This window comes from Varanus komodoensis, unplaced genomic scaffold (genome assembly GCF_004798865.1).
Source record: "Varanus komodoensis strain SLA01 unplaced genomic scaffold, ASM479886v1 scaffold1, whole genome shotgun sequence".
NCBI classification, from domain to species: Eukaryota; Metazoa; Chordata; class Lepidosauria; order Squamata; family Varanidae; genus Varanus; species Varanus komodoensis.
In genome coordinates, this window is record NW_025335268.1 from 88357751 (window position 1) to 88372497 (window position 14747).

Sequence of the window (14747 nt, forward strand, 5' to 3'; positions counted from 1 at the left end):
AGATTTATTTTTGAGTGTGCTGCCTGAAATTGGCAATAGATCCACCTGAATCCATAGTAGCTAAATTGCTGCTCAAGTTCCTCTCTATAGAAATGCTTCTATAATTTCAAAGCTTATCTCAATCGGAAGGAAAGTTCAGTTTGTTTCTCTATTTTGATCACCAAGTCCAATATGACATGTAAATAATTTAGTATTAGGTCAACGTTTATCACTATTGTGACCAGATTTCATATATTTTGCTCATATCACAAAAACTAAGACATTTAAAAAGCTATGGTATTTGAACTATATTTTAATAAATGGCCACTTAACACACATTGTATGCAGATGTTATGCGTGCATATATCTCCTGGGATCCAACTAGTAAATGTTTTTGTTCCATCTTGCAGTAGGTTAATAAAAGCTGACAAAGAGCCACCAGAAACATCTCTGCAGAGAAATTACTGCACGAAGTAGTACTGAAAGACTAATTTCCTGTTGGAGGAATGTTCTCATGAAGATATTGCAAAGCCAGGTCAGTCCATTTCATTTCTTGTTCTTTTACTGATTCTGTTGTTCCACCATTATCTTGTTCTGGTTCAGGCAGCTCATTCTGAAAACAGAAAATACATTAATATATTTTCCAAATTCCAAAAAGCAATAATTTAGATATATTTAACACCAATAAATTTAGGGACTATAAAATGTGAAATGAGGAAGAAAAACAAATCACATTTTTGTAATATGCCAAATCAATTCTGACATTACAGATACAACAATAATTTTGAAAGAAATGATGCAGAAGTTAAGCATCCTTTAATTGCAAACCTAAAAAGCTTACAATCAAGTAAGCATGCTTACTATGCAGCTTTAGTCTATCCAGCCATAGGATTATATGGCGCCCTAGCGCCAACCTCAGAATCTTGCTCTGTGATTGGAGCTGGGGTCTAAAGTTGGAGTGCTTTCCCTCTACCCTCACAGCCAGCATGGAAACAACTATGCTCATTGTGGCTCTGAGGCTACAAGAGCAACCTCAAAGATGGAGTTTTGTGCATGGGCAAGGGGGGATGAGACAAATGTGACCAAGAATCTTTGAATCATGGCAGCATCTCTGCCTTCTTTCCTCATGCTCTAGGCAAAATACTTAGAGGACTGAAATTGGTCATTTAAGTGTTGTGCAGGGTGTGAAAGATGCAGAAGCAACTTTGAACTTCTGTGGGTGGTCTCAGTAGATTTTTTTCTCAGTGCCTTTTCTGGTTTGAACACTGTACTCATGTGTTCAAACCAGAAAGTAAAAGTTTGCCAATTAAAGTGGCAATTCTAAGCAGACTTATTAGTGAATATGCTCCACTGATATCAGGGTAATTTATTACTGAGTAAACAAATGCGTAAACATGAGTATGCTGTTAAGATTGTAATCCCATGCATACATTGAAACGTGGTGGACTCTATAAGATGTAAAGAGCAAATGTGTATAAGGATGTCAATACAGTTAGAAGCCTTACTGTGTTCCATGAGATCTTTTGTTGAATATATATACTTATGATTGCTGCCTAAAGATGAAATCGCACATGTAACTATCCCACCTAGGCTAACAATGCTTTCTACAACAGGTTTCTTGTACATCCCAGGAATACCAGTTCAGAGAAGATGCATAAGTACAGTGGCACATAACATGGCTTTTGACAGTTCAATTAAAGCAACTCTTGTGAGACAGTTCTGACTCATTTCATTATAGCTATATATTGCAGCAGCTCTAGTGACCCAGGTCGCTCCATTACATGTCTAAATCTAGCTACATGGTATACTTAAACATGCTTGCTGTGGCATTTCCTAGTAACTCATTTGTGTTAACATTATGAAGCAATTACTTGCTTTTAGGTCCTCCTGAGTTTTTTCACCATAGTTGCAAGGCATCTCATTCATGTTATCTGAAATGATTTTTATAACACCATGCACATGCTGTTCAGTATATTGATCTCCCCTACACAGCCTGGAAGTGGTGAACTTGAACAATATCTATTCCTCAATGAAGGTGAAGGGCAGCAGGAACCCAGAAAAGCAATCTACATGGACACATCTTTTCATGTGTAAAGAAAGGTAACATCCTTTCTTAATGAATATAAACATATAAGAAAGTGCACTGAAGTAGTGCTGTCAAAGCAATTACCTGTTTATTGCACAAACCTACTCAGAAGCAAGTAGGTAAGTAAGGTATGGTAAGTAGGTTTAGGGTTGCAATCTAAATGATTCATGTACAAGATTACATTTAATAGGTCTTTCATCTTTCACTATCATTCTAGCATTTACAGCAAATGAGTTTAAAGGAATAGTTATTAATAATATTAATATATGTGGCAGGGTGGAAAAGCCTTTGAGTCCTGAAAACAGTATAGGTAACGCTTGTGATCTTTTTCATTTTTTTTGAAACTAAAACTTTTTTAGTTAAATTGAACCAATTTCTCTGTAAAGAGCATGGAAATGCAGAGGGAAGGCAAAGGAGTGATGAACTGACCCATCCTTTCTCTGCCTGTCCATTTGGTAGGCTTTTATTACCTTCCCAAGAGGATAGAATGTATTTTCACATGCTTGCTTGGTTAATTATTTATTTATTAAAAACTTGTATAGCCTGTCCTATACATAAAAGCCTCAGGATGGTCCAACAACAAAGGCACAGCATAATATATATGATAAAAGCCTGACACCAATAAGTCTTAAAATAATGGGAAACTAAAAAGGTTTTGACCTAGTGCCAAAAAGAATAAAGTGTTAGTGCCAGGCGCACCTCTTAGGGGAACATGCTCCACAGCTGGGGTGCCACTGCAGAGAAGACCCTTCTCCAGGTAGCCACTCTCCTAATCTTTTTCAAGGAGGGCTCCCAAAGAAGGAATTGCAACCTAAATCTTAAGGGGCGGGCAGGCACATAGCAAAGGAGATGCTCCTTCAGATACCTGCTTAGAGAGGTAGCAGACTAGTTGTTCTGTTTGTGCATTTGGATGCAATCCTATACATGTTTAAGCAGAAAAATGTCCTACAACTCCCAGCAAAGGACTGTTGTGAGCTGTAAGCCTTGTTTCTCTCTAAATGTACATATAATTACACCCTTGCTAATTGTCATGGGCTTCTTTACAAGATTGATTTTAGGGCAGTATACACAGACACATATAATGGATTGCAACAATTCATTGAAGCGATGAGACTCTTTAAGATCAGAAGTGGTAAATGTGTGGCCCTCCTGAATCTGTTTGATATCTACTCCCACCAGCACTAGTGTTAGAATCAGTCACGGAGGGTTATGGCAACAGTAAACAGCCATAGCTAAGGCCAATTAAACAGTAGGAAAGGGAATCTTTAAATACTTCAAGAATTCTGAGGGAGATCTAGGAGGTGGGATAGAATCAAAGGATAAAAGCTTGAATGCCAGAAGCTTAGGGGATAGAAGAGAGACAAGGCTGGAACAAAATACTTTGAAAGAGGGGTGGCTCAAAAGAGAAACAGAAAGGAACAAAGATCCAAAGGCTTGGCAAGGGGTAGAAAAGGGAAAAGAGCAGTGGGATTATTAGTAGTTTAAGGAACTAAAGCAGAGGTGTGGCTGCTAGAAAAGAAAGGAGAACAGGAGTGTAGTAGTCAACAGAAAGGAGTGTTGTCAACAGCAGTTAGGACAACACAGAGAGAAGAGTACCAGAAAATCAGTGCAAGATCATCTTGATTCTACAAAAATCTGTGGCTGGCATCACAATATAGGTTTTCTTACATATCCTGCAGCTATTAACTTACTCTGTGAGCATAAATCATGTTCCTGTAGCTACTTATTGATATTGTTTTGGTTTTTTTCCCTCCACCTTATCCTGCTGCAGCTTACTAAAGTTAGCTCTAAGTAGTCTGATCCTGCAGCTATTGACGAGTGATCTGTGATATAACAAAGATTAATACAGTCTACACCTGCTTTATTTTCGTGGCCACATCTTTCCTTTGGGATGAAAACTGTGAAAAGCCAAACATTTCCCTTGTGGGAAGGGGTACACTCTGTGACACCTAGTCAGCATAATCAATAGTTAGGAATGACCAGAGTTGCTGTTCAACATCTGAAAGGCCACATGTTCCCCATCACTACTCTAGATTGCACACACACAAAGTACTTAGAAACATGGCAGCAGTACAGATGCTTAGTTTCATATCTATCAAGTTCTTTTGCATCTTTGTGATGCAAGATCTTGGCTCGTTTAAAAATTCATATGATTCTTATTGTAGAGCTTTTTGACGCTTGATGGTGGGACAAATGAAGGAAATGAAACCAGTCTGCATAGGGAAACCAATTCAGAAGCACACTAGGAGCCGTCACTTACCAATGGTATTGCCACATCTTCATATGGTAACTTATCTTCTCTCCATGCATCATCAATCAAATCCAGGATTCTCCCATCCCTCTGTACTTCACTGTCCATCTTTGGATGGGTTAGAGAGAATTATGCCTATGACATACACAGAAGCATTTGTATCGATAGACTACTTCTGATCCAATATGCCACTCATAAGCCTATTTCCTTGAAATGAAGCACCATAAACTGAAATGGAACATACTTCAAACAATTTGTATATACAGCTGAGGCCTTTTTATGCACATTTGGCCAACTTTACACTTACACATATAATTAAGTTTATTTTTCTATTGGATGCTCATTCAGTTCAGTTGGAGAGATTTTTTGGGAGCTCTCTGCAGATTCCCTGGGTTCATAGCATCATAGAATAGTAGAATTGGAAGGGATCAGAAGATTTAGTCCAACTTTAGGTACGAGTAGTTTGCTAATCTGGATATCATGGGGCACTTTGTCAAAATCTTTGCTGAAATCAAGATAAAGTATGTCCACTCCATCCCCACAGTCCATCATGGAGGTTACCAATCAAAAAATGAAATCAGATTAGGCTGGCAGGATTTGTTCCTGAGCAATCTATGTTGGCTCCTAGTAATCAACACATTGTTTTCAAGGTGTTTGCAGACTGACTGCTTTATAATATACTCCAGATTTTCCTAGGGATTGATGTCAGACTCATTGGTCTGAAGTTCCCAGGTTCTTTTTTGAGGATAAGGACAACATTTGCCTTTCTACAGTTATCTGGCAATTGCTCTGTCCTCTATTTTGGTTCTTGACTCCTAGCTGAGCAGATCAGAGGAGGCTGCCCCAGCTAGTTCAGGGACTTTGGGATACAAGCTCCCAGGAAGCAAGCATACAAGGAAAGCAAATAAGAGTTTGGCAGCAGAGTTCAGTGATGGAGGTTCCTTAACTTTTTTTCAATTCTTAAAAACTTTTTTTACTTTCCCCGCTTAGTTTCTCCCCACTTTGTTTTCTTCCCTATAACACACTCCCATTTACTGCTTGGACTGTGCTGTTAACCTTCAAGGATGACAGGACAGAGCACTAGTAGTTACCACAGGTCCAGTAACTAGAATCAAAAAGACAGCAGAAAAAATGCACAGAGAAGATTCCGCAGTGGTGGTGACCTACAATGTCTGTGCAATGTTTGTTTTCCTGCCTGATGTCAACATGGCCTACAAATGCAAGCTAGGAGTCCTTCTACAGGAAAAGGTGAGTACACAAAAGCAGCAAATGTCCACCCTCAAGTAATAGAAAGAGAGTTTTAAGACAAATTGGTGGAACTGCAACAGCTAAGAGTAGTACTGAAGCAAGAACGACATCAGCAAGCTGAGGCAGAAAAAGAAAAACCTGAAGGAAAATTAGGAGTAAACTCCCTGGAAAAGGGAGACAGGTGCAGAACACACTCTGCACCAGTGGAACTCTTGAACTGCTTTCTGTTACTCAAGGATGAGACTGTGGAGAGCAGCCTGCTGTGGAATAAGTACAGGTCATTCCATGCAACACTGAACAAGAGGCTAAAGGTCAACCAAGTATTAGCAATGATACCAAGGCTTGCAAGAACAAGAAGAGAGGAGTGTTAGCTGTGGGAGTAATTGTTAGCTCCAGTTGTAGTTCTGAGGAGCACATGGTCTCTTAGAAAAGTCTGTTTGCCAGGCTGGTGCAGACTCCTCAGCGCTTTGCCTCTGTCTGTCTCCTTCCACTACCACTCTGCCACCGACTCCTGTTTGCTCTTCCTGGGTACTTGGCTGCTTGTATTCTAGAGTTCCTAACCGAACTGAAAAGCTTCCTCTGATCTGCTCAGCTAAGAGTCAGCTTCATTTTAACTCCAACTAATTTGTGAACAAGTTAAACAGTACCACTCCCTGGGCTTCCTCAACACTTCCCTCCATTTCAACAAGTACTCATACATCCCCCCTGCATCCTTCTTTATTAAGTTACAAATCCATAAAAGCTTCTTTTCTGAAGCATTTACCAAGAACTTTCTGAGAGCATGCATCTTTAGCACCACCTTCCCCAAACTGGTGTCCTCCAGATAATTTTGGACTTCAACATAGACCATGGTCAGATTTCTTGACAAGGATTACGATTAAACAGTTTATCAAACACTTCGAATATTATCGCTATTATTCGTATTAGTATTACCTGTGCTTTACAGAACCGATTAATGCTTCTTGATAGCCACAAGCCGCGCGGGTAATCAGATGGGATCCTATTAACTTCTGCACTCTTAATACGCGTCCTCCTGTTTCCCGCCTGCCAAGTTATCACTCCGTCATTTTCAGGAGAGGGGGAAAGGGCAGCCGACAGAAAACACCAGACCTCCGAAACGCATCCATCACTTCAGCCGCGAGAGGCGAGCGGCACCGGAAATTGTCCTCTGTTGGGAGCAGAGGAGATGACGTCGCAGGCAGTAGCTCTAGCCCGCGGACGTAAACCATAGAGATGACACTGCCGGCGGGGCGAGGGAATGGGTTTTGGCAGGTCTTCCCGAATAGCGCGGGCGAGAGTCCTTATCTGGGCAGCGACCCCCGATTCTGAGGTAACCGTTGAAGATGTGGGGGCGTGGCCAACGGGCTAGCGTGGGAGAGAGCAGTGGGGAGAAGAACTTCAGCAGGTGTGAGAAACTTGGCTCTCTGTTCGCCGACCTTCGTCCTGGTGCGCGCGTAGCGGCTGGGCTCCCTCTGCTTCGAGCCCTTCTCGTCTCGTTACCGCATCTCCACGCTTGGCACCGAGTCTCCTCCCTCGCTTGGTCCCCGGGCGTTGGGCTCGCTCTAGCGGCTGCCTGTTCGTCGGCATGGATGGTGCGGGGACTCTGCGATGTACGCTCGTAAACGCGGCGACGAGTGTGTGTGAAATCGTCGTCTATTTTCCGCCCTCCGCTTGCTCCTCTAAGCGTCATGGCCCTTCTTCCTTTTGGTTTGTGTTTTCTTGGTCCTCGGCCTGCCCAGCGAATTTTCTTCGGTCCTTGGAAAGCGGGGCCTTTAAGGGCAAAAACTTAGGGGGTGTTTAGACACAAGAAAGTCTTGCCAGTTATACTTGGTGAAGAATGCTGGGAGTTGTAGGACGTTCTTTCTTCTAAATATGCATAGCATTGTACCTAAAAAGCAGTACCTAACATTTACTCTGCCATGGGAATGCCCTCTTTCCTGTGCGGTAGTAGCAGGTGACTGGGTTCAGAATGGGCAATGACCCGCCAGGGCTGAGCTGTCGAAATGGGGTTTATTGTGTTGTCTGACCCCAGCTGAGATAGCAAACTATGGTGAATAAAACAATTCACAGACTAACAACAAAGAATGCATTCTCTTCATGTGTTGCTTGTGTTTTTGCAAGAGATGGTGGGTTCAGACAATGCAACAACCCATGTTTAAACAACCTACACTCAACTCTTGAGTGTGGATTATCATGTTGCCTGAACCTACTTGTTACAGCATAAACAAACTTTGTGGAACCTTAAAATCATAATGAACTTAACTGTAAGAAAAGCTGTTGTGGCTGTGAGCTCATTATCAATATTAGAGCTCACCTCTTGAGCCTTTGTTAAAAGCACAGTTCTGAAGAAGGGTTGGAAAGCAGGCAAACTTATTCTTGTTGCAGTTGTGGCAAAGAATAGTTAAGGCTGTATTTTATATGGAGCATTCTGCTGCCCACTCCTGTGTTTGCTCAGAAGTAAGTATCACCCTCAGTGGAGCTTATTCCTAAATAGTGAGCTTGTGATTTTTCAATCTCACCTTTCCTTAAAGTTTATCTTATTTCGTTAATTCTGGTATAATACTTAACTTTTGAAAGTGACTTTCCTTTTATCTGAGGTCCTTATTGAATCATTTCTTATAAGCTATAGGCTTGAATTGTTAACTAGAATCCCATGCCACATGCCACCCACTTAGTTCCTTTTAAAGCAAGCATGGGCTGATTTGTACAATTCGTTTTATCTGCTGATTTTTCAGCTGTGATGAGAGGGAGGAGGCCCAGTTCTAAGATGTAATGATGACTAGTTGGCATTTAATACACCACTGATAACTGGGGTTCAGTCCATATTTTGCATGGGTTAATGGTCTGTTGAACTTCTGAAGCAATACTAAACTGCATATTTCAAAGCAAAAGTATTTTCAGGCTGCTTTTCAGGACAAAGTGTCTTAAGGTGGCTCACAACACTTTAAAATTATAAAGCAATCATAATAATGTATCAGAGGAGGTTGCAGGAGTATGTGACCAATGGCATTTTGTTTTATGATTCAGGATGATACCTATATTACAACCTAGTTCAGATATGTGTTGTGCTTCAAAATCATTTACGGAACTCTCTGGGATTACATAAAAGCTCCAAGCATGAATTGGAATACAGTTCATTAGAAAGGTGGGGTGTGGATTGCAGTGGTGGATGGAACCAAATGTCAGCATGCTTTACCTGAAAGCACCTACCACAATAACTAAGCCTTAGCAGAGGCTTTTCAGTTTTTTAAAATGGGTGAAAAGAACAGAAAAGCTAGAAGACTGCCATATGATCTGGGAGAGGAGGTATAACCTGTGGGGAACTCAGGATTTGGCTTGCAGGCCTGAGGTTCTGCACGCTTGGTGTTAGAAGCTATATGTGCAGCCACCAATTCATAAATTCATTCTTGAAGATATTGATGACAGTGTATATTGTTTATGTGAGGATCTTTATAGAAACTAGCAAATGCTGTTCTTTAGTCTCCACATAAATACTGATTCATGTTCACATAAGTGTTACTGTGACAGTTTTTATTTGACATCTGTATTCTGTGTATAGAATGTCTTTCTGTTCTTTGTGTGACTGGAAAGTATGCATCTCTGGATTGTATACTCTTTCCTCTTGCATGCCACAGTTCCCTCCCTTTCTTTCTGATCAGGCAAACCATAGGTGGTTGTAATAATCAAATTGGGTGAACAATGGCATGTGAGGAAAGCAGAACTGGCCAGCATCTTCAAACCATGTCTTCCAGTTAAGCTTTGATGAGAACCGATTGATTGCCAAACAAAATAACTATGGTAGGTTAAATTAGAGTGGGATGGGTAAGGAGCATGTGAGGCAAAGTAAAGCTGTACTAGTGACTACCTAAATGATGCTTTACCTTTTATCTTGTGAATATCTGAGTATTCATTGGCAAGTACAACAGCTTCCTGATGCGTAAAAATGCTTGCATTGTTATTGGCATATTAAAATGTAGTGTTCTTTATATTAAACTACATGTTAAACTAATTTATGAATTATGCCTCGCGTGTTATAGATATAATTAACAGGTAGTAGAAAGCAAAACTAAATTGTTTTAACCTCTTATTATTCATGAAAAAATCTGGCTGTTGTGCAATCTAATCGTCCTTATAGACTGTAACTTAAAGTAGGATAGCTAGCTGACATGTGCTTAAAGGTCTAATACATTTTGATTTTGGTTATTAAGTGCAACATTCTATATTCAAGATCTGAGGAGCAATAGAATTTGGCAGAAGCCCTGCTACACTGGAAGAGCACTAGCCAGAAGAATAACCAAAGTGAGTTGGACTTGTGGGCTACTAGGGGGAGAAGCATACTAGACCTCTATCATATATTCTTTCAGCCCGTGGCCATGCACTGACCAATGAGGCAAACGGTCCACTCCAGACCTGGCACAAAGAATTTTTCCTCTTCCAGTGATATTAATGGGTGGAGAGGAACTTAAATAGCTGCTTTTGTGTTGGTAGTTGCTTGGCCTCTACTGCTGTGACAAAAGACAAGATGTGTAATTCAACATCTTACCATAGCAAACCACTTGGATTGTATAAGTCCTACAGGGAGATCATGACTCATGGCATGGAGTGACATCTCTTTGATTCTCTGTTGTGCACACTTAGAGCTTACATGGGAAGCATTGAGGGTGGGGAAACTCTGAAAAAACAGCAATGTGCACAAAATAGACTAGTCTCACAACACATACAGGAACATGAACATATTGCTAACACTTCTTCAACTAGAGGTAGGCAACGTGTGTTTTTTGGCCTTCAACCTCAAATCAGCCCTTGCCAACAGGACCAAAGGGGATGGAAGTTAAAGATCAAGATATCGAGAAGGAGGACTCAAGTTGCTCTTCAGTGCTTTAAATACTGATGGAACTCAGATACCTATCTGCTGCTTCTCGGCTCTCTTTAATGAACCGTTGAAGACTGCTGCTGTTGGTATGTGTCTGTAACTGTCTCTGGTGTGTATTCTGGCCCTTGGCTTATGATCCACCATGGGTGGATCTTCAGCCGTTGTTCTAGAAGGGCTGTATGTTTTCTTTGAAGGAGACTGCATATGGGTGCTATGTTGTATGGGTTTTTTCTTCCTCGTATTTGTGTACTGTGAGAACAAAATCTGAATCCTTGCTTGACAGGATGCTTAGAAATTTTTGCTAGGTGGGTTCTTGCTGACTTTTACTGGATTTCACAGGATGGAGTGCTGTAGCTTAATCTTATGAATATAGTGATGCAAAATATGTACTGAGAGTATGTTTCCATCTTGGTGAGTTCACTTGGCTGCTCGGTATTTGGATGTAGCTGCTAGAACAGGCCCTGATGCTGTTTCCAGGGGCACAGTGGATGTGGTGTTTATTTTCTCTGCACTGTTCTTGTATTTTCCAACTGTTTTCCACTTTCCAAGCTGCACATGCATTTTTCACAATGGCTTTTCTACTGGCATAGTGGCAGTATATCTCTCATCCAGCAGCTATAGAATTGCTCTGAAAGACATGCAGTTTATGATAGCAGAATTGCTAATTGCAAGAAATTGCAGTGTCCTGGAAACTAGAATGGATCTGCACTCTGTATTCTCCACAGTCTGCACAGGGGACTAATTAAAATATAATTATAGTCTGAAAAATGCCCTTTCTGCAAAAGGTATTTTTGTATCCACATTAGACTGATGCACCCAAAGTTGCCAATTTACTAGGGAAGGATAGGTAACTAGTGGGCATTAGTAAATTATTAAATTATTTCTGGGTTTTGAGGAAAGCATAGGAAAACAATTATGAACAATATATTAGCAAAAAGAATTGAAATATTTAGCATATGAACTTCTAAAGGAACTAGTTTCATGTTCATACTCTTGCCTTTTCTGTGCTGTTATCCTAACAGAAATGAAACTTAGTTGCTACTGTGCAGGAAAAAAAACAAGTAATCAAGTGAAACAATGTCTCTGTTTGGACTATCCAAGTATTAAATGTTACAAGGCAGCATTCAGGTAATTTCTGAATTTGTGATGCTTCATTAAGCAATGAATATTTAATTGTTATTTGACTGATAGCAGGTTTATCTCTAAGCAACTCAGTGCTGATGTAGTTAATTAAGAATTGCTATTTTGTGTTAAAAGAAGTTGGTATGCGATATTTTCCCTATGGTTTGCATAAGGCCATGAAGAGAATGCTTTAGTCCAGGTACATGTATGCTTGAGCTGTATGATGGTTGCCACATGTAATGTTGGCTAAGGATTATTTTAATTGGGTTTGTAGACATACAACTGTATGAAGTATGCAGGTGCTGAATCTTGACCAGATGAACCAACCCCCTAGTACAGTGGTGCCTCAGTTCATGACCGAATCGGATCGCGAACAGAAATTTCATAAAAATTTTGCTGCAGGTTGCGAACTCTGCATTGGGTGATGGTCGCGAGCACGCCCACCTTCCCTGCATGGGCGCGATCATGGTCGTGCTGGGTGGGGGGAGATAGCCGCGATTGTGCCTGTGTTCCCTGCCCAAGCACGCCTGCCTCCCCCCCAACGTGCCTGTGATCGGGCCCGTCCCCCCCCCACCCCCCGCACCGTTGCGGGGGGGGGGGGGGGGGGAGATGGCTGTGATATTTGTTGTTCTTTGTCACTTTGCTTCAAATTTTTGTGAGTAAAAAAAAATAGTTGCAGAACGGATGAACCTTATTTACGTTGACCCTTATGGGGAAATTTGACTAGACTCACAACCAATTTGGGTCATGACCAGAGTCCTGGAATAGATTAAGTTCATGAGCCAAGGTATTACTGTATGGTCATTCCTAACAAGTAATTGCCAAGTTGGGTTATCTGAGTAACAGAATACCTGAGAACCTTGTAATCTCTTCATTTGTACATCACAACCTGATCTTCCCAACAGAGGCCATTTCTCTGGGAAACTATGTCTCTGTCTCATAGGAATTAAAAAGTCTGTAAGAATGTTATATACAATGTAAGCTTTTTAGCCCACATTTTAAAACTAGTCCATTAGAACAGGGCCATGGAACCTCTCAGACTAGCTGTACTTCTTCAAAATGGCCTCCCAAACTTTCTTTTAACCCCTTGTAGTAGTTCTGCTGGAAGATCGACCTTGATTGGTCATGCCTCATAGGGAAAGAGCAGGGCACACAAACAACAAAATAATTGCAAGCAGACCCATATATTTGATACTGGCATTCTTGATCTTGGAATGTTGCAGCCATATAATCTCTACTATGTTTTTGGTCTGAAACTATGACCTGACTTTACTAACATGTTAGTAAATCCTGGTGTTGTGTGAAAATTACTTTATTTTCTTGCCATTTTAAAACATGTATAGCCTGTCTGTTTGGCCTGCAAATTTATTGAAGTGACAAATATTCCCTCCTTCTGTACTGTAAATTGTGTAATTCTTCACCCTTTCTTCACCCTTTCACAGTTGTCAGACACATCTCACACATTTTGCAGTCATCTAGCTAGGGATTGGACATAATGATGAATTGCTATAGCATCACCTTTGCTTTGTTTGCTTTTTCAGCTGCCCCAAAGGATGAGATTTCAGGATGGAGGCATTATTAGACAGAATGCAAAGGCAAGGACAAGGCAGGTATGCATATACAATTTTTATTTTATTAAAATGTAAATACTTTTTTGCATGTGGGCTTTCCTCTGTCCCCAGCATATCTTGTTACTGCAGTTATTGTGTTCAGCTCTCTCTTGTGATTATGTGAAACCATGATACTGCCTTTCAGATATGTAATTTCTGGTGAGTGTTGCCATTCTGATAGAAAAATAACTGCTACAGCTGCCAGAATGTTCTTTTAAAATTTCCCTTGTGAAGTGAAATTCTCCAGAACTTGGATACTTCATTAATGAAGTAATCTCAGTCTATTAAATATTTTGGTTTAATTGTTTTAGTTAGCTTAAGCCTGTACTGTAATTCAGTGGTAGATCCGTCTCTGTAGTGTTTTCCAGCAATCATGCCTGGTGCTTTACTTTGCCTTCTAATGAGTGCATATCATAGCTTTTGTTGAAGCTGCGAAAGTTGGTTGAAAAGTCAGCTGCACTGTGGAGCAGTTTTGCTTGATGATAGGGAAACTTGTGTGTGCCATATGTAATGGACTTTATTCCAAATAATTGTACTTAAGAGTGCAGCCTTACATGCTTACTGTATTTTGTAAGGAAGGGACAAGAAAAACAGCAATAGATGGTGCTGCTTGAGGCAGGAAGAACAGTGTGGGTCTGAGGGAAAATACCTTGAAAATAGCAGTGAACAAGCAGGATGGAGTGCCGCACAGCAAGAGCTTGGGGGCTGCAGGGTGGGGACCCCTGCTTTACAGTCCTTAAAATAAATCTTGACATCGGTAGTATCTAGTGTCAAATCTTTTCTCCTAGTAAATACAGTAGATCTTACAGTACAATCTGCAAATTGAAGGATGCCAGGCTTTAACATATTTGTCATAACTGAGATCAAAGTACAATTTGCCTAGTGTGTTAACAGTGTATGTTGTCCAGAATCATGTTTGGAATATGCTAAACAAGTTTATATGGGAAGGCCTTGAGCTGTATTTTGATGAAACAGGTCATTCATTAGTAGTAGTATCTAATCACTGAGTTTGGATGATATTTTGTGACTGGTTCAGCACTATTCAACACACACAGTAAGCCACTGTTCTCATATGTTTCAGCTCACATATGCAGTTCCTGCTTGGGAGCTGTTGCATTGTGGGAACCTTGCAAATGTGCATTATGTGAGGTTGTTTAACCCTCGTGTAGCTCATGCTTACTGAGTTCATCTGACTCAAGTAGGGGGTTGCATATTGAAAATAGAAGCTACACAAACTGCAGCCCCACTGTGGCTGAACTCAATAAGAAATAGCCCCATTCTCCCAATAGACTCATCCACTGCACTCGAAACTCCCTACCTCCTGATCATATTTTATCAGCATTTCCAACTACAGGGTTTCATGTAGCAATTCTGGGAATAGCTTCTGCAGTGACTCAGGAGAACTGTTGTCTGTCAAAACTGACAAATAGTTGTTCAAGCAGATTACATATAAAACTACTTTTTGTATCCTAAACTGAAATTTCCAGTTTTGAGCAAAAGTGTGGCTTATTTTAAGGTCCTATTGTGCAACAAGGAAGTCAGCATATTTAAAGGTATTTATCCCTATAGAAAATATGT

At 40.6% G+C, this 14747-nt stretch overlaps 2 protein-coding genes across 11 annotated transcripts in view; one reads left to right on the forward strand and one right to left on the reverse strand.

The window, feature by feature from the left end:
- Positions 1–272: 272 nt before the first annotated feature.
- On the reverse strand, positions 273–6726 carry ANAPC13 (anaphase promoting complex subunit 13). The gene is made up of 3 exons (XM_044434228.1): positions 6498–6726; positions 4326–4451; positions 273–592 (listed from the first exon to the last, which is right to left on the reverse strand). The coding sequence occupies exons 2-3, from the start codon at positions 4422–4424 to the stop codon at positions 467–469; spliced, it is 225 nt and encodes a 74-aa protein (XP_044290163.1). The 5' UTR covers positions 4425–4451; positions 6498–6726; the 3' UTR covers positions 273–466.
- A 65-nt stretch (positions 6727–6791) lies between these two features.
- Positions 6792–14747, forward strand: part of CEP63 (centrosomal protein 63) — a 49694-nt gene continuing 41738 nt past the window's right edge. For 3 of the 10 annotated variants that reach the window (XR_006415127.1, XR_006415128.1, XM_044434250.1), the window contains exons 1-5: positions 6857–6894; positions 9224–9863; positions 10378–10523; positions 11460–11565; positions 13101–13169. Coding sequence is in view for 8 of the 10 variants with exons in the window: in XM_044434250.1 (XP_044290185.1) it covers positions 13126–13169 (44 nt within the window). In the remaining 2 variants the exon portion in view is untranslated. Of the gene's footprint in view, positions 6970–9223; positions 9864–10377; positions 10524–11459; positions 11566–13100; positions 13170–14747 lie in introns of all 10 variants that reach the window. The other 7 variants (XM_044434260.1, XM_044434271.1, XM_044434317.1 and 4 more) reach the window with 7 other exon arrangements.